We start from the raw sequence: 22,691 nt of genomic DNA, 5'->3' as shown, positions 1-22,691 counted from the left end.
GAACGTTGAGATGGATCCGGTCCTAAACATAATCCAGGAAAAACTGTCAAGCCCTTTAAAACAGATGCTGGGGGAACCATTTAAAAAAGAAGAGATCATTGATGCACTGAAACACATGCACCCCACAAAAGCTCCTGGCCCTGACGGTATGTGTGCTCTCTTTTATCAGAAATTCTGGGATATTGTGGGTGATGATGTTACGGGGAAAATCTTGGATATACTTAACCATGGTGCCAATATTGGTGATCTGAATAAAACGTATATTGCCTTGATCCCAAAGAAAAAAGAGTGTGAAACGCCGGTGGATTTTCGACCTATTAGCCTATGTAATGTCATGTACAAAATATTGTCCAAAGTTCTAGCCAACCGCCTTAAAAAAGTTCTCCCAACCATCATACATGAATCTCAAAGTGGTTTTGTGCCGGGGAGACTCATATCGGATAACATCTTGGTTGCCTATGAATGTTTTCATTATCTGAGGAAGAAGAAGACAGGGAAAGTGGGTTACATGGGGCTCAAACTGGATATGAGTAAGGCTTATGATAGGGTAGAATGGAAGTTTTTGGAGAATGTAATGATAAAATTGGGTTTCCCGGAGCTTTTTGTGCGCCTAATAATGGATTGTGTAAAATCAACTTCTTTCTCTATTTTACTTAATGGCCAGCCGACAAGAAGTTTTGCTCCCACCAGGGGGCTCCGGCAAGGAGACCCCCTATCTCCTTTTCTCTTTATTATATGTGCAGAGGCCCTATCATCCTTACTGAGAGATGCGGAAGCAAAGAAAGAAATTCATGGCCTAAAAATAGGAAAGAAAGTGGACGCAATTTCTCATTTATTTTTTGCTGACGACAGCTTACTGTTTACGAGAGCAAATGAAGATGAAATAGATAAGGTACTGGAAATTCTTTCTACTTATGAAGCTGCTTCGGGACAGAAACTGAATATGGAGAAATCTGAGGTCTCTTTTAGCCGAAACATTGATCAAGAAAAGCAACACTTGCTTCAGACGAAGTTATCTTTTAAGGCGGTAGAGGATCATGGGAAATATCTGGGACTACCAACTTTTGTTAGTGGGTCAAAGAAAAAAGTTTTCCGACATATTCAGGAGAAAGTTTTGAAGAAGTTGAAAGGATGGAAAGAGGGCTTTCTTTCTCATGCGGGAAGGGAGGTACTTATTAAGGCCATAGCTCAAGCAATACCAACTTATGCAATGCAATGTTTCGCTCTGCCGGCAAATTTACTAAATGAGTTGGAAAGTATGTTTAGGAGTTTCTTCTGGGGACAGAAAAAGGATGAAAAAAAATTGGCATGGGTAGCGTGGCAGAAGATGTATGCACCAAAGAAAGAAGGCGGGTTGGGAATGCGTAATCTCGCAGTGTTCAACAAGGCCCTTTTGGCGAAACAAGCTTGGCGCATCATTAAATATCCTCACTCCTTGATGGCGAAAACCCTTGCACACAAATATTTCCCACATTCCAGCTTTATGAATGTTAAGGAAAGTCCAGTAGCGAGCTACACATGGAAATCCATATTATCTGCGCGTGAGTTGGTGAGACGTGGAATGCGAAAAGTGGTGGGTTCAGGAAACTCAGTGGACATATGGGCGGACCCTTGGGTGCCTAGTTTACCAAACTTCCGGGTTTTGACTAGAAGGAATACATATGATGGAGGCCCAGTGATGGTGAGTGAATTAATTGAAGAAGGAAACTGGCGAAATGATGTGCTACACCAACTCTTTTCCTCATGGGAGATTTCTGCCATAAAGAGTATTGCTCTACCTCGTACTGATTGCCGTGACCAATGGGCGTGGCACTACTCTAAGAAAGGTGAGTTCACGGTCCGAAGCGCTTACTACATGGAGTTAAGTAGGAAGAAGCAAGAGCTAGCTTCTACATCGGCTCAAGCAAGCACGGGTATATGGAAGAGAATTTGGGATGCCAAGATTCCCATCAAAATAAAACAATTTGGATGGAGGGTAATTCACAATGGAGTAGCAGTAAGGGCGAACTTAGGAATGCGGGGCCTAACAGAGGAAGTGAGATGTCCCATGTGTGGTGAAGAAAGAGAAACTACCATCCATACTCTATTCGAGTGTGAGGAAATAAGAAGGATGTGGTATGTCTCGCCTCTCAGATTAGTAGTGCAGCAAGGTGAACACAAATCTGTGAAACAATGGTGTGAAACTTTGGCAAGAGATGCTAAAGACGAGGTCTGGTGGAATTTGTTTTGGTGCATCATGTGGGGGGTTTGGCTCAGAAGAAACAAATGGGTCTTTGACCAGAAAAAAATTTCGGTGGAGGATGTTCTGAACAAAGCTGTAGATAGTGTGTGGGAATTCCAAGCAGCTAATGATCTGAGTCTCGGGCAGACACTAGCGCAAACGCAAGTGGAAAACCAATGGAAACCACCGGAAGGACGAGGCTATAAGGTGAATTCGGATGCGGCGCTCTTCAACGATGGTAAAGTGGGATGTGGGGCCATAATGCGAGATGAATATGGTGATGTACTGGCTGCCACCTCAATGCTGATAGAGGGTGGTTATGGAATTGATGAAGCAGAGGCTTTAGCTGCCAGACACGCACTAGAAATTGCCATCGACGCGGGTCTGAGGAACTTAACACTGGAATCTGATTGTTTGAATCTCATTAAGAGTTTAAAACAAGGTGTCTTAGAAGTATCCAGCTTTGGAAATTTAGTTGCTGACATTTTAAATCTTGGTAAAGCTTGCTGTAGTCTTTCCTTCAATCATGTAGGTAGGAATGGGAATCAAGTAGCTCACAAACTAGCCCATCTGAGTCGTAATTTCAGTAGCATGCGTGTGTGGATTGAGGAAGTACCAGTTGATGTAATGCCTCTTGTTGAGGCTGATTTGGAGTCTCATGAATGAAAGCTGATATTTCCCGTCAAAAAAAAAAAAAAAAAAAGTTTGACAAGACCTCCTCTATCCTAGATGTCATTATAAAAAATAAGTTAGCCAAGACCTCCTCTATCCTAGATGACATTATAACCCATCGTAATGATCGACCTCCTATAAACAATGGATCAAAATGGGTGTACACATCATTGTATTGAAGATAATAGCATACTTATTATTCGTATATTGCAGGGAAAGTATTAGTGTACATGATTTTCAAGAGGTTAGGTAAACGTAACGGGGAAAATTCAACTTTTAGCACAATATGAATTCACGTAACGACTTCGTTTAAGCTAAGTTTACTCTATGCAGTCGTCATATACTAGTGATATAACCTTGGTGATTGGTTCCCAAAAGGTCGTGTGTACGTAATGAGGTAAATTATTCAACTTTAAAATAGTGATAATTCACGCTACAATTTGTTTAAGCTAAGTTTGTTCCAATTACCCGTCTTTATTCCTACAAGGACATAGTTTTAAGACTTTATTGTCTTACTTTTTATTTCTTTTAGGTCATTCCACTATTTTGCTTTAAGCTTGTCAATTGAACAATGTAATATACAATTGATTATGAGAGTCTAATACTTCTTTTTCATAAATAGTAAGAAAAAAATATATAAAGCATTAATTAGGAGAATCTGCTCATAAGGAAAATACTTGAAGCATCATTATTCAAAATATATACAGAGCACTAAACCATCTATATTATTTAAGAGAGAGAGAGATGGTAGCTCGTGTAGTAGCACCCCAAATTCCAGGACATTACCCAGGGTTCGAATTCTCATCCCAATTATATGTTGGCCCATATAATTCTCGTCTGTTTAGCCTTGTAACCATCTTCTGAGTTGGTGTGCGCTACAAGCTAGTAGCCTGGTACTGATTGATTTTCAAACCAATTATCTTTCCTAATAAAAAAATCTATGTCATCTAAGATCAAGGGAGAAAAAAAATTCAAATGTCTGCGATTTATTCACCAATTTGCTGCTTGGTTAAGCTTCTGGATAATTAGATTCTGATCATTTAATCAAACTTCGTGGAGATTTTATGATAGACACCGCATATACTCCACTAACGTTGCAATCCGCCAAGATGTCTGAAAGGATCTTGGATGTATTATTTTGAGATGATGTGACTTTCTACCGTATAAGAATGACTTGTTTTGCGTTATTTTAACAATAACTTTGGACGTTTCACAAAAATAAGTGTAAGATACTTCCCTTTCTTTTTGCCTAATATTGACAGCTTCGCTTTTGTATAATGGAGCAATTCTTTTAGGAAGATCGAAAACGAGGCAACAAATAGGCCACGATCAATAAATAATTATAGAGTCAAATTCAAATGTGTGGAAACTCATCTATTGCTTACAGTGAAATGATAAAGTTACAATGTCATGTTTTAGAAAAAGATACAATTATTCTAACACTTTTATTGGTTGTCTCCACTTAAACGTTAAATAGCTAAGCCCCGGACAAAATAGAGGTGGGACTTGAAAGCTAAAGCTTCAAATAGTGTACATAGGAGAAAATATCATACAGGAGTGTAGTATGGAACATTGTGCAATTTAAGTGTAATTTATTTTTAATATTAAGACAGCGGACTCTCTTTTAGTCTTTTTCTTAGATAGTTAGTTGAATCATTAAATTGATACATCTCTCTTTTGTTTTTACTCTCATTCCTTCCTTTCACCTTTTTCTTTACCTTTAGTTCCCTTCACTCTATTTAGGGGATGTTTGGTTATGGGGTTACAAGAAAGAAAAAGACAGTAGATTGATTGGCTTTGGTTGGGAGGGAGGGGGGTTGTTTCTCCCTTTTCCCTCCATTATCCCAAATCCCTCTACTTTGATTCCCCTACTCCTTCCACTTAGAAACAGGAGTAAGAAAAAAAACCCTTTGACCACCCATCTCACTTCTACAAACACCCCACAACTACCCAACCCAACCGCCAACACAACCCAAAATTCACCTCCACGCTGGAAAACTCACCAACATCCACTGGAAATTTTTCACCACCTAAGATAATCCACCCTCACACACCCAAAATCCACCCAACCACCCCCAAAAACCCACCATGACCACCAAAAAATCACCCAGCCGCCGAAAATCGACCATGGCCACCTAAAAACTACCTTATTTGCGGTCACCATGACCCCCGAAAACCACCGTCACCACCGAAAAACCTGTGCAAAAACTCTTCTCCTCTTTTGGTGTGGTGGTGTTTGTAGGTGGTCGGGTTTTGTGGGGTTTCGTTTTTGAAATGTGTGTGCATATGTAAAACATGGTAGTTGAGGAAGGAGGTCGACGGCTGTGAAGAGGGGAAGGGGGTCGATGCAGGCGAAGAGCGGAAGGGGGAGGCGACAAGGCTGTTTAATTTAAAAGATAGATTGTGGTGGTGGTGGTGTGGTGGAGGAGGGGTGGTGATATATTAGGATTTTCTTTACCTATTTCAAAACAAACAACCAAGTAAATTTAAGGGTCTGCTTTCTATTCTCCTCCGCTCCATTCCTTAAACCCTTACCCTTACCCCTTTGTGAACCAAACGTCCCCTTATTTTTTTTCACTTTTTCGGTGGTTTAAATGAAAAAACAGAGGATTTTTTGATGAGAATAATTTCACCTTTAGACGATCTTTCCAAAATACTCCACCTTTTCAAAATTTGGGAATAATTCGATCTTTGGGGTGTGTTTGTCCAAAATGGATCATTACATGTTGGTAACCTGCAAATGCAGGTTTAATATCCTAATCAGTATGTCATTAAGAACTAATCTTAGAAGTGATCATGGGTCGGACCGGGCTTTAACCAAAAAAAGTGACCCGTTTCGGGCCAAAGTCGCGGGTCGGGTCGGACTAATCTTGATCACCTCTAACTGATTTGATGTGTTTAAAACTAAATTCTTAATTAAACACTTAAATCTAATTATGTTAATTTGTAAATTAAAAGGAAAAAAAAGTTAACACACCTCCCCCTCCCATCCCCTTCCACCACCACCTCCTTTCCACTAACCTGCACTCCTTAAACCCACTTCCTTCACCCAATTACCTTAGCCCCCACCACCACCATCCACTAAAACCAAAAGTACAACACCCTTTACACTCGTCCAACCACCACCGTACCATCCCCACCACCGCACAACACCCAAACCCAAGCCTACCCCCACCCTCACCTTAACTACCCACAAAAGGCCCCACCCACCACTATATTAAAACCTAAATCTACAGACTCAAACCCTAGTGCATTTACGTCCACTACCACCTTATGTTTCAAACCTCCCTCCGGTCACGCACCGAATCATCCGTGTTGCGTGGTACAAGACATGAGCTAGCATCAAAGTCGGTAGGTTTGCTGTTTCCGACGAAACTCCATTGCACACTAGACCACCGAGAGAGGAATAGAAGGTTTTTGGAGTACGCGAAGAGAGAGGGAAAAAGCCAAAAAAAGCAGGTAAGAATGGGATGATGGTGAGAGAGGAAGGAAAGAGGGATAGAGAGAACGAGCAGTTGGCTTCTAAAGGAGAGAGAAGATGATGGCGGAGTTGGATTTTTCATCTGAAAAATGGGTCGAAGCAAGGAGAAGATGAGGGGGAGTTGTTGCAAGCGTTAATGGGATGATGGAAGGAGACGGGATAGGAATGAGAGGACTTGGGACAGGGGGAGTTGGTGCAGGGGTGGGATGATGGAAGGGGAAGGGTGGTTTTGGGGGCGGGGTGGGTCGAGTTAGGTCAACAAGTGTTTTTAACCAGTCAATCAGGTTGGTTAAAGTGGTCCAGTTTGGGGAGACATTGATCATAGTTGAGATTATTCCCAATTTTATGAAAGTTGTGACTGTTTGGAAAGATTGGTGAAAGGTGGGATTCTTGCCATCAAATATTCCAAAAACAAATGCCTTAATTAACAAACTGAAGAAAATTATAGGAATACATAATATCTACTTTATGTGACTATCTTAAAATGGTTTCACTTTTCAATTATTTGGGAATAATCCCTTTTTTTGTTCATTGTAAGTTATTTAATTAGGCCTAATTGAGGAAGACATTCTCTAAAGTTAGGACTATTCCCATATTATTAAAATGTATAAATTATGATCATTTTGAGAAGACCATGTAAAGGTGGGATTATTCATGCCAATCTTTCATATCCTGAAAGAGTATTATACAATCTCTAAATAGCTTCATATAATAGTAAAAAGTAATCTCAATCGGTAATTGAAATTCATCTCATGTAAGATCAAGGGTGGTTCAATTATTAAGGTCCTAATGAAGGCCTTGGGCTACAAACAAACAAATTGGGCCCTCTATTCATTAACGAAATTTACATAAATTCTTTGGTGTAACAGTTACACCATAACTTATAGTGTAATAGCCCAAGAACCCACGGTTGGCGCGGTAAAGGATAGACCTGCAGGTCAGCAACGAACCGAGTTAGCTTGGTGATTCTGGCCGAGTTTTCGCACAGAGACTTTAGCTCAAATCACCTTGGTTGAAGGATGAAACTCGGATTTGAGTCAACCGGATTAGGTGTGTGACTTATTAGAATGTTCTAGATTCTTCTGGATGTTGTCATCATTGGTGTCGGAGAAGTTACTACAACAGGAGGCCAATATGATTTTGAGCTTGTGCATCAAAAATCGCGAGGAGTGTTGCTTGTAAAATTCAACTCGTGAAGTGGAGAGAGAAATAAAGGAAGTAAGAGACATAAAGAGAGCGAGTAAAGGTGTGTTTTGGGCAGAGAATTGGAGACAGATGAGGTTACATACAACCATGGGTTGAAATAGTTCCAAAATAAGTTGAAACCTTTCAATAATGACATCAAATAATTCCAAAACAAAATTACATGAAAACAAAACTCAAATGATATAAATAAATGACATCAGCTTCATGCCATTATTTTTGTAGCTTATGTCATATTTCTTAAAATCTTTGTCATTATACACATGTAAAAATTTCTTTACACAAGAAGTTATGGACTTACTTTACACCAAAGACTACTCATAACGAAATTTTTTCAATACATTTATAGCACACTATCCAAAAAGTATTCAAATAAAAGCATCCTAACGAATAATCTGTACATGCATTAGAGTGGCTCGATAACTACTAATAAGAAAAAGGTAGTAATAAAAGCTCCCAAATATAGTCATTTAAATTATCGCCATATATGTCACTCTGGTACAAGATTTTGTCCAATGAAAAGGTATTGTATATTATCCCCTCTTGATCTCAAAGGGCATTTTACAAGTATAACATGAAGAATATGCTATAAGTCTAAATCATCATCGGAACATTAGTGTGGCTTCTTCTTCTTCGAAGTCCTTCGTTATTCGAAAATGTGCCAAATATGTTCTTACAGGAAAAGCACCAAGTGTATAAGAAAATCCAAAAAATGTTACTCGCATACATGTTTCCGAAGTGAAAAGATAGGACAGGTGGACTAAGTAATAGTATCATAATATTAACACGCAAACAAAGAATGAAAAGTAGAGGAAATCACTAAACAAGCTAAGGCCTCTTGGAAATGAGAGTTTACGTGTGGTCACTTATGTATGACTAACAGTCACACAAACATTTTCCATTACTAATAGTCACACACAAACATTTTCCATGACTAATAGGAACATAACATAAAATGATATTATAAAAAAAAAACATAAAACGATAAACGATAGAAAGACAAAACGAAGCTCTCCCAAGAAAACTAATTTTTTTTATCTATATGAGTCACTAAAGCAGTACAAAATACAAAGAAGATGAGGGGAATTCGAACCTGTGACCAATCGTCACAGCACCTCAATCTTAACTACTAAGCTAAGACATATTTGATTACCCAACAAAACTAGTGATAAGCACTAAAACATCATTTTATGGTTAAGTAACTTTCTCTTTTACTTTTACCCATCTTTTTTTAGACAATCGAAACCTCGCACAGGTCAATTCGGACTAGGTTTGCAGGTAAGGCCCATTGGAAGTAGGGGGAAGGTAAGGGAAAATCCCCACCCCCAAAGTGCTTCTAGTGAGGTTTGATCCCACAACCTTAAGCTTATGAGATACAAATCAAACCATTAGACCACGTACTACTTGGTTTTACTTTTACCCATGACCTTTTTGAGCGAACATGAGTCGTTGCTATACTATACATTTTTCTTTTGAATATATTTACTCTTATAAACAAATGGAGGTACTCATATGAATAAATGTGGTTGCTCTAACAAATGAGGTGGTTACTCTAATGAATGAATTAAGATACTCTTATAAATAAATGAGTTTACTTTTATAAATAAAGAAACATTAATCAGTTTACTCTTATGAATGAATGATCGAGGTTACTCGTATGAATAAAGGAGGTTACTTTTGTGAACTATTACCCGTATAATTAAACGGGGTCGTCGTATAATTAAATGCGTTACTCATATGGTTAAATGTGGGTATCTTTGACGATTACTCTTACCAATAAAAAAGGTTACTCTTATGAATAAATGGCTTACTTAAATAAAAAAAAGGAGTACAATTTACTCTTGTGAATGAATGTTCTACTGATATGAATAAATGTAGTTACTTTAATTTGTAAACATTTGTATGTTACTCGTATGATTCATTGAGGATACTGATATAAATAAATGAGGTTTTGTTTATGATTGAATATGATTACTCATTAGATTAAATGACGTTACTCATATGATTCAATTATGAGGTTACTTTGAAAAATAATAGAGGTCATTCATATAGTATTGTTAAAATTGCACATAATAGTAGAAGGGGTCGGGATACTCGATCTTATAAATAAATGAGATTATTTTTATAAATAGAAGGGGATAATAATGAGCATACTCTTATGAATCAATGGAGTTATTCGTATGATTATATATGGTTACCTCTGACGGATGAGGTTACTATTAATAGGAGTTACTATATAAACAAATGAAGTTAGCTTTATAAGAAAAGGAAACGCTCATGAACATTTGGGTCAACTTCAAATGGACATTTTTCGCAACAAAATCAACATTTTTGGAAGATTCAAGTTAGTAATGAAATTTTGGCTTGAAAGCTTTTCAAAACCTAGTTAAAAGCTCAATTTCGATGAAAACGAGATAGATATGATCTCTTGAAAATGAGTTGACTGGCTGACACATGCGCACGCAACGACACCATATGGCCGATTACATATAAGAATTTATGATTTTTCAAATATTATAATTTTAAATAATTCGTAATTAAAAATATAAATAGTTAAAAATTCTATGTCGGCAAACGTATAAGTCAAAAGATTAAAGAGAAACAAAAGTAATACTCCACCCGTTCCATAATATAGTGTTTTTTTATATGGTATCCAAGATATACATTTGACCTTTGATATATTCAATTCCTTATTAATAAAAATATAAAAAGTTGATATTATGAAACTATACATTGAAGCGAATCTAACAAGATCCCACATGAATATGTTTCTTTATATATACAAATGAAAAATATTTACTCAAAGTTTTTAAAATTGGACTTTAATAGAGAGAAACAAACAATAAATTATGAGACGGACATAATACATCATAAATATATCTCGAGATTTAATTAAATCAACTTTTTTATATTTTTTATCAATACAAAATTGAAGATATTAAAGGTCAAAGTTACATCTTGGAAACCGTATAAAAAAGAAACAAGGATTGGTCAACGTTGGCTCATTAGGTGGTAGTTGTACGATTCATAATATCCATTCATATTTAGCCGTCGCCGGCTGGCCACCCAGACCCAGGGTCCAGTTAATATGGTTTTTTCCTTTCCCTTTGTCGCATAGTCAATTAATCATCGAGGAAGAATGAAAGGTCAAATTAAATTCAAATGGTTAGTTATAACAATAATTCAACATTCATGAGGAGAAAGGAGCAATTGTTAGTGTACGTTCATAATTCATATATGGATCTTGCTAACGGACGCTCCGGGGCGCTAGATAAGAAATATATTGTTATACTCCTTCCGTCCCATAATATAGTGCTTGATTCCATTTTTTCACGGGAATTAAGGTAAATAGAATCTAAGAGGAAAGTAAAAACTTTTTTATTATTAAAATAAATATTGTGTGGAAAAAGGTGATCTTAGGAGAGAGAATGAAGAATAATTGGTAAAAGAGCATTAAATGCAACCCTTGGGTTGAATAAACAAAGCAAAAGAACTATTTTCAAGAAGCAAACAAATAATGATGGCACGATTTTCTAGGCAAATCACAAAAAATTATGGAATTAAATATAGAACCAAGCACTATATTTTGGGACACCCAAAATGGAAATGAAGCACTATATTATGGGACGGAGGGAGTACTTAATTACTCATATTTGTACAAAATAATAGAATAATGTATAATTTCAATGCAAAGCATTTAATGTTTTTCAAAAGGAAAGGGGAAACATTTAATTCAAATGCAAAACATTTAAATGCATTGCATTGGAACTATATATTATTATATTATTTTATATAAATATGAGTAATTAAATAGAACAATATATTTCTTATCTAGCGCCCTCGGAGCGTCCGTTAGCTTTTGCCTTCATATCTCTCTCTAATAACGTAAGCGAATGGACTACATATAAAACTCCTACTGTCCTACAGACAGTCCTACATAAGTTTTGCTTAATTTTTCTCCACAAAAACAAAAAAAAAGGAAACATTTTGCCTGGTGTACACATACGATTATACGAACTCAACATTGATAGAGCCATAGAGGTAACGAAGCAAGTGGAGTAACAAGGCACACATTGCAGTTTTTTTTTGAACAGATCTTTTTAGAAGTATTTCAATAGAGTTGGAGGGAAAATTGTTGCGACAAAAGTTTGTAGGTACCTTATGGATTCATGATGCCTCTTGACTATGTAGGCTATATGTGTGGAGTAGATCCAAAATGATGACAAGTATGAAATATTTATGTAGTGTACAAGCTATAACTGATCGAGGAAAAGATGATAGTCTAGTGGTCAAAGTTTTATTATGCTCCCTGGAGTACTATTTCATTATTAATGACTAAATGATTTATTTCAACAAATGTTTGTTTTAAACATATTTTTAAGTGAAAAGTATATATTATATTTTTTGTAAAAATTGTCGTTCTATTTTCAGTAAGGAAATGTTCTATTTCAACATATGTTCGTTTTAAACATATATTTCAGCCAAAAAAAATATATGCTCTACTTTTCGTGAAAATTATTCTATTTTTCAATAAGCAAATGTTATATTTCAATAAATGTTTCACTTCAACAGTAAAATGTTCCTTTTCATAATTAAATTCTAGTAATGTTCCATGTCAACAATAAAATCTTCATTTTCGTAAGTGAAGTTTTGTAGTTTTCCACTTTAATAGTAAAATGTTCATTTTCGAATTCGTAAATATCCTATTTTACTTTGTGGGGGCACAATTCTCATTATGCTCTTGGGAATAAAAACCACGGATTAGTTTAGTGGTCTACTAGTCTTACAATGAGATTAAGGCTATGTTCAGTTCACCTTATTTTTGCTTATTTCAGATCTAATCAGATCCGATCAGATCAGAAAAAATAAGTTCAGATCATATCTGATCAGTTCAGATCATGCTTATATTTAAAAATTATTATTAATATTAAATATCTTTCATTACATATTAGTAAAAATTATAATAATTGAATATTAATAAAGTACTCATTAAGACGAATCAAACAAGACCCCACATGACTATATTTTTCTTATATATTGAGAAAAATTTAAAAGATAAGATCTTGTAAATCAGATCAGATCAGTTCAGATCAGATCATATCAGTTCAAATTAGATCAGATCAGATCAAAAAAAATAAGTTCAGATCAGATCAGATAAGTTCATATCAGAAAATTTCAGGTGAACTAAACATAGCCTATCTCTCCTATGAATCAAACTTGAAATAAAGAGTATAATTACTTTTCAAATACTTTTGTCTTGATATAAACGTAAGTCCTACTTATAGTAAGTGATTCATTTAAGATAATAGAAAGCTTAAAAAGGGATATCTTTCTTCATATTATGTGAGTTTGATAAGATTACGAATATTCATATATGAGTATTCGGTTTTCAAAAAGGCAATCAACGACATTATTTAATTAAGTAAATTCATATTACAACCAATAAATATAGGGAAAAATTGACATGAATAATCTCAACTTTCACCAGTATTCTAAAAATAATCTCAACTTTGAACTATTATCTTAGAATACACTTTAGAGAGCGTCTTCTCAAAATAATTCAAACTATTAATTTTCTATATATTATAGACCTAAAACGGATTAGTGTAGGTAAGAAAAGTGATACTTTAGTTTATTATGAGAAGATTCCCTCAAAGTTAGGATTATTCTAGAATAATCCAAAGTTGGAATTATTTTGGGAAAACAGTTGAAAGTTTGGATTATTCATATCAATTTTTCCTAAATATAGAGAATATTTTATGAAAGGGAGATGGATAAGGGAGAATTATATCAATTTAAATTAAGATCCGTTAAAGTATTGATTATGTAGGAAAAAGGTAGCAAACTAAACAAACATACAAGGAGAGATTTGTTTATATATATACTTCCTCCATTATTTGAAGGATGCAAAATTTGCAAAATAATTACTATTTATATATCAACTTTTTTTCACATTCTAATACAAATGTATATAAAAAATATATATAATTAAGTAGGATCTCATTTGATTCATCTTAGTGTATATATATACTTTCATAATATCAGCTTTTTGTAACTTTTGTTCATACAAAATTAAAGATATTAAAGATCAAGAAAATGCATTGGACATCGTATTCTATGCAAAATTAAAGTTATAACAAATGTTTAAGTTCATACTCAAGAATATCAATCCAATTGCGCAAAAATGATCTTATGTATTACTTTACTCGTAACAAAATAGATATTGCCCTATCCATATCAGACTGTAACAAATAGATGTAAATTTTTTTCTTTCCTATTATGGTAAGCTTTAAGTGTTGGAATTATTACAAAACTACCCTTGACATATAAATTTAAATATACTTCATAAAACTAACCTATGTATACTCAACCATTAATTAAATGACTAATAACAATTCATCTCTTCTTCCACCAACATTGACCACCTCCTTTCTTTTGCCTCGCCTAACCTTTTGTATCTCCTCACCCCTACCCAACTTTCTCTTTCCTCACCCCAACCCGATCCACCTCCCCACTCCTCACCCCACTTCGACCACCGTCGTGGTCCTCGTCACCCCACCCGACCCACCTTCTCAATCCTCACCCGACTCCGAGCCACCATCGTGGTCCTCACCCCACCCTGACCCACCTTCTCTCTCCTCATCCAACAACCACGAACATCGACCAACACCCACGAGCGACTGATATTCCAACCCCTCAACCCATGTGATATGATTACTAAACCAAGAAACTTAATAATCAAGTTAGAATAAGAATCTTATGCATTCCAAGAATCGAATAAAGATGAATGATATTAGTCGAACAAGAATAAGGATATTTCTTGAATCAAGATCACTCCTGGAACTTGTACACGAGAATCTAACCACTCTTAATATCACTCCTGAAATTAAGATGTTTAACACTAAAAACTCAACACTCCTGAAAAGTCTTTAATGGTTTGATTAGTTAGCTCACAAGCAAACGATAATCAAGAAGTATGTTTAAAACACAAAGCAAAATCTCAATCTGTTTTTATTAATGATCCAAAGATGCCTTATATAGGCATTACAAAGACCTAATTATTATACTAGGACTGGAAAACATAAAAGATAATTAATTATACTAAAAGGTAAACTAACTAAGAGTGCTAGCTAGCTTAAAACAAGTAAAACATATCCCAATTAGGATAGTAAAACATTGTAAACAAAAGACTTCTACTACTACTAGATTCTAACTAAACTATAATTATAATCCAATTAGGAATCCTAATCCAACTAGGTTTTGGATTTCTAACTTACCTAGAATTCATAAACTAATATACTCCTAACAAAATTAGGAGTTCTAATTCTTAGGATTTCAAGAGTCATATTCCTACTATAATTAGGAAACAAACAAACTCTTAACAAACTAAAAATTAAAACTCCTAAATTGCATAGAATTCTAACTGATTTAGAATACTACATAATTAACACTTCTCATACGCATCATATGAGCCACCAATCTTCGAAATTCGACACCAATTCCAACCCGATCTCCTTCTTCTTATTCGCCTAATCTTCTTCTCCTTTAGTGGTTGGTATTTGGTGGTGATTTGAGAATGGAGTTGGATGTATCAGTGGTTGTTGATTGGTGTTTGGTGGTGAAAAAGGGGTGATTTTGGTGGTGTTAGTGGTATTGGGTTGTTATTGTGGTGTTTGGTGGTGATTAGGGGTGGCATTGGGTGTTGCCGTGAGTATATGGTCATGTGGGTGATGTCAATGTTGCAACGAGTATGTCGGTGCTGTAATGGGTATGTCGTCACTGCGCTCGCTGTGGTTGTTTGACGTTAGTGGTGGTTATTTTAGTGGGATGGTGCTAGTTTATAGAGTGATAGTGGTGGTGGTTATGTGGTCATGAGGTGAAATTTTCATAATTAATTTAATTACATATCCTCTAATCCAATTAATCTTTCACTAAGAATTTTTGCCTAGAATCTCTCACTCATAATTGCAAAACTTGTGATAATTGTACATCATTTAGGTGTGTCCGCTTGTATGTTATGTTGAACTCCTTATAACCTATATAACAAAAAGTTCAAAGAAGTTATAATAATCGTTCTCCATAATTTTCGATTTACAATATTCAGCTCAATAAATAATAAGTTCATATAAGTTAAATGTCATTCTAAATACAATCGACTAAACACACACTCTATAGCCTTTCAACTGGCATCCATAACATTTAAATTCTAACTAGATTTTACTCCCTCCGTCCCATAATATAGTGCCTACTTCATTTTTGGTGGATTAAACTTCAAAATCTTTGAACGAATATTCTCTTTTGTATATATTAAAAAACATATTCATGTGAAATCTTGTTAGATTCGTTTCAATATTTAGTTTCATAATATCAACTTTTTTATATTTTTATTAATACGAAAGAAAATATTAAATGTCAAATTTATGTCTTGAAGACCGTGTTAAAAAAACAAGCACTATATTATGAGACGAAGGGAATAGTTGTTTACTTATCTTAAGTGAAAAAGATATAGACTAGTCAAAGTACCAAACAATTTGATCATGTCTTCATGTTACAAAACAACTTATAACATTCCAAACCATCAAATACTATATACATTTCTCCACCTCTAACTTATTATTCTAGACTCTAGTAGCTGCCTAGCTGTCTCTAAATTTAAAGTCAATTGAGGTAGTGGGACAACACTCCTATAAGTATTTAGTACGTACCAATTCTAAAACCAACACGCAATAAAATAACTACCACAATTTATTTATAACCACTATATAAAGTTGCTCAATTTCAATTTGCATCTTTATAAACTACCCGCTCAAGAAGAAAAATTCCGAATCTTCTTTGGGTTTGTTTTTCATTCCATAATAGTTCAAAAAAATTATGGGATCAGAAACTGAAAGTAATCAGCACCATGAACTGAATCAACTTGTTCATGTGTTCATGATCTCTTTCCCTGGTCAAGGCCACATTAATCCACTTCTTAGGCTTGGTAAGATGATTGCATCTAAAGGTCTTTTGGTCACTTTCACTACCACTGAAAATTTCGGCCAAGGAATCCGGGGCTCCAACGATGCTGTATCGGATCAACCCGTACCCATTGGGGACGGGTTCATCCGATTTGAATTCTTCGACGACGAATGGCCCGATGGCGACCCGAGGAAGCATGATATGGATCAATACCTCCCTCAGCTTGAAGCTGTGGGTCGCCGTTGGGTACCCGAGCGACTAGCCGGGCTGGCCCGAGAGGGCCGGCCCGTTTCTTGCTTAATTAATAACCCATTTCTTCCTTGGGTTTCTGACGTGGCAGAGGAGTTGGGTTTACATAGCGCGATGCTATGGCCCCAATCATGTGCTTGTTTCCTTGCCTACTATTGCTTCCACCACAACTTAATTCCCTTCCCTACCGAAAATACCCTCGAAATCGACGTCGAAATCCCAACTCTACCCCTACTTAAATGGGACGAGATCCCCACTTTCCTCCACCCGACCACGCCTTATGCTTTCCTCAAGAGGGCAATTTTGGCACAATACAACAACCTCTCGAAGCCCTTCTGTATCCTCATGGACACCTTCTACGAGCTCGAGCGGGCGACGGTCGATCACACCGTCGCCCTCCTAGCTCGCAGCCCGATCAGGCCCGATATCAGGCCCGTCGGGCCGCTCTTCAAAAAGGTCGTACCCGGCGGGGCCCGTGTCCGGGCCGACCCGCTGAGGCCCGATCGGGACTGTTTGGAGTGGCTCGACGGGAGGCCCGAGGGGTCCGTGGTGTACATATCGTTCGGGACCGTGGTGTTTCCGAAGCAGGAGCAGGTGGATGAGATCGCGGCAGGGATCGAGGCAGCTGGGGTTTCATTCTTGTGGGTGATGAAGCCGCCTTTGAAGGAATCCGGGCTTAGCCCGCATTCTCTACCCGATGGATTCTTGGATAGAGTTGGCGATAATGGCAAGGTATGATTAATGATAATGTTCCTCACTTCGAACACATTTATTTATTTATTCTTCCATTCTTGGTTGTAAATTCAACACTTCATTTGGAAGGAAAGGAAAAGAAAGGAAGTGGAAAGAAATTTATTACTTTCTAATGTTTAATTATTAAAAAAATTGAAGTGAAAAAAAATGGGGGAGGAAATGAAGGTTTTTTTTCCTTTTTCTTCCATTCTTTTCTTCTCTCTTCCCTTTCTTTCCTTACTAAAAATGAACCAAACACACCTGATTTCATGGATTTCTTTTCACCGACAAAACATATGAGATACGTGATTTTCTGCGTTATTTGATGTCTTCTTTTATTTTTCTTCTAACTGTTGTTGTATCACTTTCAAGTGTGCAATTTGTTAGTTTTATATATATTCGACTTCTAGTTCTAGATGACGATATATCAATCTATTTCGTTTTGTATTGTTGATTAAAATTCTTTTAATGTTTTTAAAGTGGGTCCAAGACTCCAAGGGGTAGGTTAAACAAGAGATAATTTTTTTGATATTAGTTTAAGGTGTCGACAAAAAATTTAAATTTTGGACTTTTTTCACTTTGGCTTGGTTTGGTGAAGCCGTGACACATTTAATGTCATTGCAAAGTGCAGACTGCATCATGGATCTAAATATCTAATCATGTAGCACCGTTTACTAACATTGTTTCACCCCATTTTTTTTCAAGGTTAAACTTTAAAAACTTGAGCACTAATGTTTTCTAAATATGTTTATTATGAAAATAGAAATATTTTTTCCATTTTGTTTTAAATAAAACATTTGTTTTTTCACATAATCTAACGTGCTTTTTTAATTATTAATATCTTGAGTTATGCACATGTAAAAATTATAAAAAAGTTATAATTTGATAGTATGCATCAAGACGAATCTAATTAGATCTCAATTGACTATATTTTTTTTATATAATGACGATAAATTGAAGTCAAAATTGATCAATGAATAGTGTCATTTCACCCAATGTTACATCTAAAACACTTGGAAGGACGTATCTTATTAGATCTTGTTAATTAATTAACCAAAACAAAAATTATTAAAAGAGACGGTCTAATTTTAATATAAAAGTAGGCCTAGTTACTCAATTGATTAAACTAGTCACCCAAAGAAATTAAACTAGTCACTATTAGACATTTCTCTTTCTAATATTGGGTTTACTATTGCCTAATTTTAATTTAAAAGTAGGCGGTCTCTTACAAGACAAACTCTAAGCAAAATGCATCACGGTGAAAACTTTTTATTAAGCAATTATTAAAATATAGAGAATGTATTGTAATCATCTAAGGAGTTTGCCTAATTACCTTTATATGGTGATGAATACAGAATACAACTTCCTTTTTAACACAGTTACAGCTTACAATTCAATAATAGGATTCACACCAAAAAAAGAAAAGATTTTTATTAACAGGAGTGAAGTAAGAGAGGAGAAAAGAAATAACGGACAAAAAACGAGGGTACAAAATTAATTTTGCCACCTTGGTCCACATCACATGAAGGAAAGTTAAAAGAAAAGGCAAAGAAGAGACTTTCTTAAAGTTGACAAAAACGAATTCGTATTTTTCTTTTACCGTTGTCGATGATCAGTAAAACAAAACTCGGAATTCAGATTAAAATGGTCATATATAGTGACTAATGTGTTTAAATTAGGAATTCATCAATAAATTATTTTTAATTTGACTTCTCCCTTTCATTTATTACATATATATTAATATTTTATTTTAATGTATTTAAGAGGGCTGACAACATTGAGGATTACTCAAATATTTTCCCGTTGTAAACTTGTAATTCATATGTTTTCGAGGTTAAAAAATATCATTTTGAGCTCTCATTCCCACCTTTAACGTTCAATTTTTCCATTATTATATGACGCTTTTGAGTTTTGAGTTCTGAGATTAATCATATGTGTTGCTCTATGTTCCACTTATATCGTTCTATCTCTTCTTCTCTTTGTTGTTTATGATATGATTACGAGTTAAACAAAAAAAAGTCGTTATCACGCTATCGTTTTCATCGAATTCACCAACTAAGGAATTGAATGTAGTCTGTCAATCACATAATTTTGGTGCACACACACATCACATATGACATCATATAGTGATATAGGTATTGTACTGATGCAGTGATGCCCATAAATAGTAACTGTGGTGAACTTGTTTCCTTACAAACATTCTTAAAAACTCTACAGGTGGTCCAATTTGCCCCACAAGAGCAAGTACTAGCACACTCATCCGTGGCTTGTTTCGTGACACATTGTGGATGGAACTCGACAATGGAATCACTCTCCTGCGGAGTACCAGTGGTTGCATTTCCATCATGGGGTGATCAAGTGACAGACGCAAAATTCCTTTGTGATGTTTTCAAGACAGGTATACAACTAACTAGAGGTGAACATGAGAGGAGGATTATCTCTAGGGACGAAGTCGAAAAATGCTTAAGAGAAGCCACATTGGGGCCTAAGGCATTAGAAATGAAGAAAAATGCTCTCAAATGGAAGGCTTTAGCCGACGAGGCAGTAGCCGATGGCGGTTCTTCTGACATGAATATCGAGTGTTTCGTCGATGAAGTCCGCAAGAGGAGTGAAAATGTCGCGACTATGGCTAAGACGATGGCGAATGGTTTATCTATTAAAGAGAATGGACACTAAGTACTCTCAAAATGTTTGTTTGCTTAGATATAAGAAGAAATAATTATAATGAGGCCTGTTAATTATTTGGCTGCTTTTTTTTTAATGTGTAGGGTCGATTTATAGTTTTTTCTATACCTTAGCATATATTGTGTTGGACCATTTTGGTCTTTGGAGTTCTTTATACTTTAATTCGGCCCCTAGAATCAAGAATGTGTGTGTTATGGCTTTTTTAGGATTTAGGATAGGAAAATTCCTTATTCCCCCCTCAAAAATCCATGTCGTCACTTTCGTGAGAAATAACTGGAGAAATCCTGATTACTTTTTCTCATTTTCTTTGTACTTTTTAATATTCTTCTTACTGTGTAAAGATGCCTAATATTGTTTATTAATTTGATTCAGATTTTTGCTTTAGTATTGTTATTTCTGACTTCATGATTCTTTGCATACAATAGAAAGTTTGTTCGGCTCATTATTTGTAATTGTTTATAAGTTGGTTCGTATTAAAAAATGATTGTTCATGTAACGACTATATATATTAAAGTAAGATGAAGAAGATTCACTTAAGGGAGATAAGGGAAATGTTCAAATGAATTTCATGAGTTCTGATCCCTAGATTTCAGGTTTATGAGGCGGGGAGCAATGCTTACTCCACCACCTCAACCTCCATATAACGACAATATCGTAAATCTTCAAAGAGCTAAAATGGGAAATGGTACACTCGGGTGTACTATGTTAATGGTACACTCAAGGTTATTTTTTTTTCCTTATTGCTCATTTAAAACATCTAAATAAACATAATTACATAATGAGTAAAGTTCTAAATAAGCAAATGAGCAAAACGAGTGTATATAAAAGCACCGACTAAAATATACTATAAAAAAAATACTTGAAGAATAAACAAAATTAGGTAGATGACCTTAATCTTTCATATATCTTGACACTTGACAGGCTGATTTAATTAGGAAAATTGTGAAAGCTCTATTCGTTGTTTCATTCCTGTAGTTTCGGTGTAACTTGCGGTACACACATGGCTAATTATTGGCTATTCCATAAAATAATGCGCTCAATAGTCTGTTTGATAATGACTGAAATTTGGACATATTTGAGCACCTAGACTTAGTCAAACATTAAGCATCCATGATCATTGATCCATCACATTCTTCTAGAATTTCTTCATCACGTAGAGCTTGGCATGATAAAGGAGGAGTAATATTAAACGCGAATATACAGGAGGGGAAAAAGCAAGAGAAGGTATATTCCATACCGGAACAATAAGCATCACCGACTAATTAAAATCTGTAAAGCAATAGTATTGTAGACATTGCTCGTTTCGATTTATTGCATCGGTCCTTTGTTGTGGGCTTCCCTCAAAGAAAAAGAAACTGTAAAACAATAGAAGCAGAAATAAAAGGACATGTTACAAAGAGCTGAGAATTAAGGCATTGTAATTTTGTGCTCAGGGAAGTTTACTTAGGTGTGCTTGTGTTTGATTCGGAGTACAATAATCATGTGTTCCTTCTGCACAACAATGATCTTCATAATTCCTATTATTGGCACAGTTACGGGTTACCTAATTAAGTGCCTTTCAATTGACTAGTGTGAGTCTAAATCAAGTAGCGATTAGTCAGATTAGGGGAAAAACTTAATAGCATGTACGATAAGGTTGATTGAAGCGTTAATATTGGAAAATTAGGTCCATAGATTTTAATATTGATGGCGATTGTTGAATTTTATTCTAGGAAGAAATTTCTCAAACACTCAGCATCCTACTGTTTGATCTGGATGATTGAGGCTAATTGAAGCGTGAAATCTAAACTTTGTGACTACATTATTATTGGTTTATGAGAAATTTATATTTTATAAATCCACTTTTTACCTACTTTAATACACTATGTTTACTTGTTACAATATTCTAACTCATCATTTTCCCATCATAACTTTGATTATAAATAACTTTTAATTATTTATATATTTATAAACAATATAAAATGATGTTCTAATATATATGTATTTAGATAAATTTGACAATATCTTACATGTTAGAGATTTGAAAGGGTGACTATATCTTACGTGGAGATAAATTCAATAATATACAAGTGTAAAGGTTTAAGTCAAGCAAATTAATACTATATAATAAGTATGAAAGACAAAATGTTACAATTTGAAAAAATACTAAGGAAAATTAAATTATATATACGTTTAAGTGGCTGCGTTAGAGATTTGGAGATAGAGGTATAATCGAGTGGACGAAGTTCCCTACCTCCGTTACACATTTTACGCATGCCAATGCAAAATTTTTTTGGACATATATCTTTAGTTTTGTATTTGTAAAAATTATAAAAAGTACATATTAATAAAATACATATTATTATGAATCTAACAAGCATAAGATCCCACATGACTATATTTTCATCCGCGTATAAATCATAGTAAAATTTGTGAATAGTGTAAAATATCAAAGTGTAACAATTATAATGAAATGGAGGGAATCTTACTGTAACCAGTGGCGGATCTACT

General features: G+C 35.2%; 1 protein-coding gene across 1 annotated transcript; it reads left to right on the top strand.

Annotated features, from left to right (window-relative positions):
* Positions 1–16,286: 16,286 nt before the first annotated feature.
* Positions 16,287–20,585, top strand: LOC104904940 (gallate 1-beta-glucosyltransferase 84A23). Its single transcript, XM_010693365.4, has 2 exons — positions 16,287–17,516; positions 19,734–20,585. The coding sequence occupies exons 1-2, from the start codon at positions 16,449–16,451 to the stop codon at positions 20,190–20,192; spliced, it is 1,527 nt and encodes a 508-aa protein (XP_010691667.1). The 5' UTR covers positions 16,287–16,448; the 3' UTR covers positions 20,193–20,585.
* Positions 20,586–22,691: the final 2,106 nt, after the last annotated feature.

This window comes from Beta vulgaris, chromosome 9 (assembly GCF_026745355.1).
Source record: "Beta vulgaris subsp. vulgaris cultivar EL10 chromosome 9, EL10.2, whole genome shotgun sequence".
Taxonomy (NCBI): Eukaryota; Viridiplantae; Streptophyta; class Magnoliopsida; order Caryophyllales; family Amaranthaceae; genus Beta; species Beta vulgaris.
The sequence above is the reverse complement of the archived record's forward strand: the minus strand, read 5'-3'. Positions and strand labels throughout refer to the sequence as shown.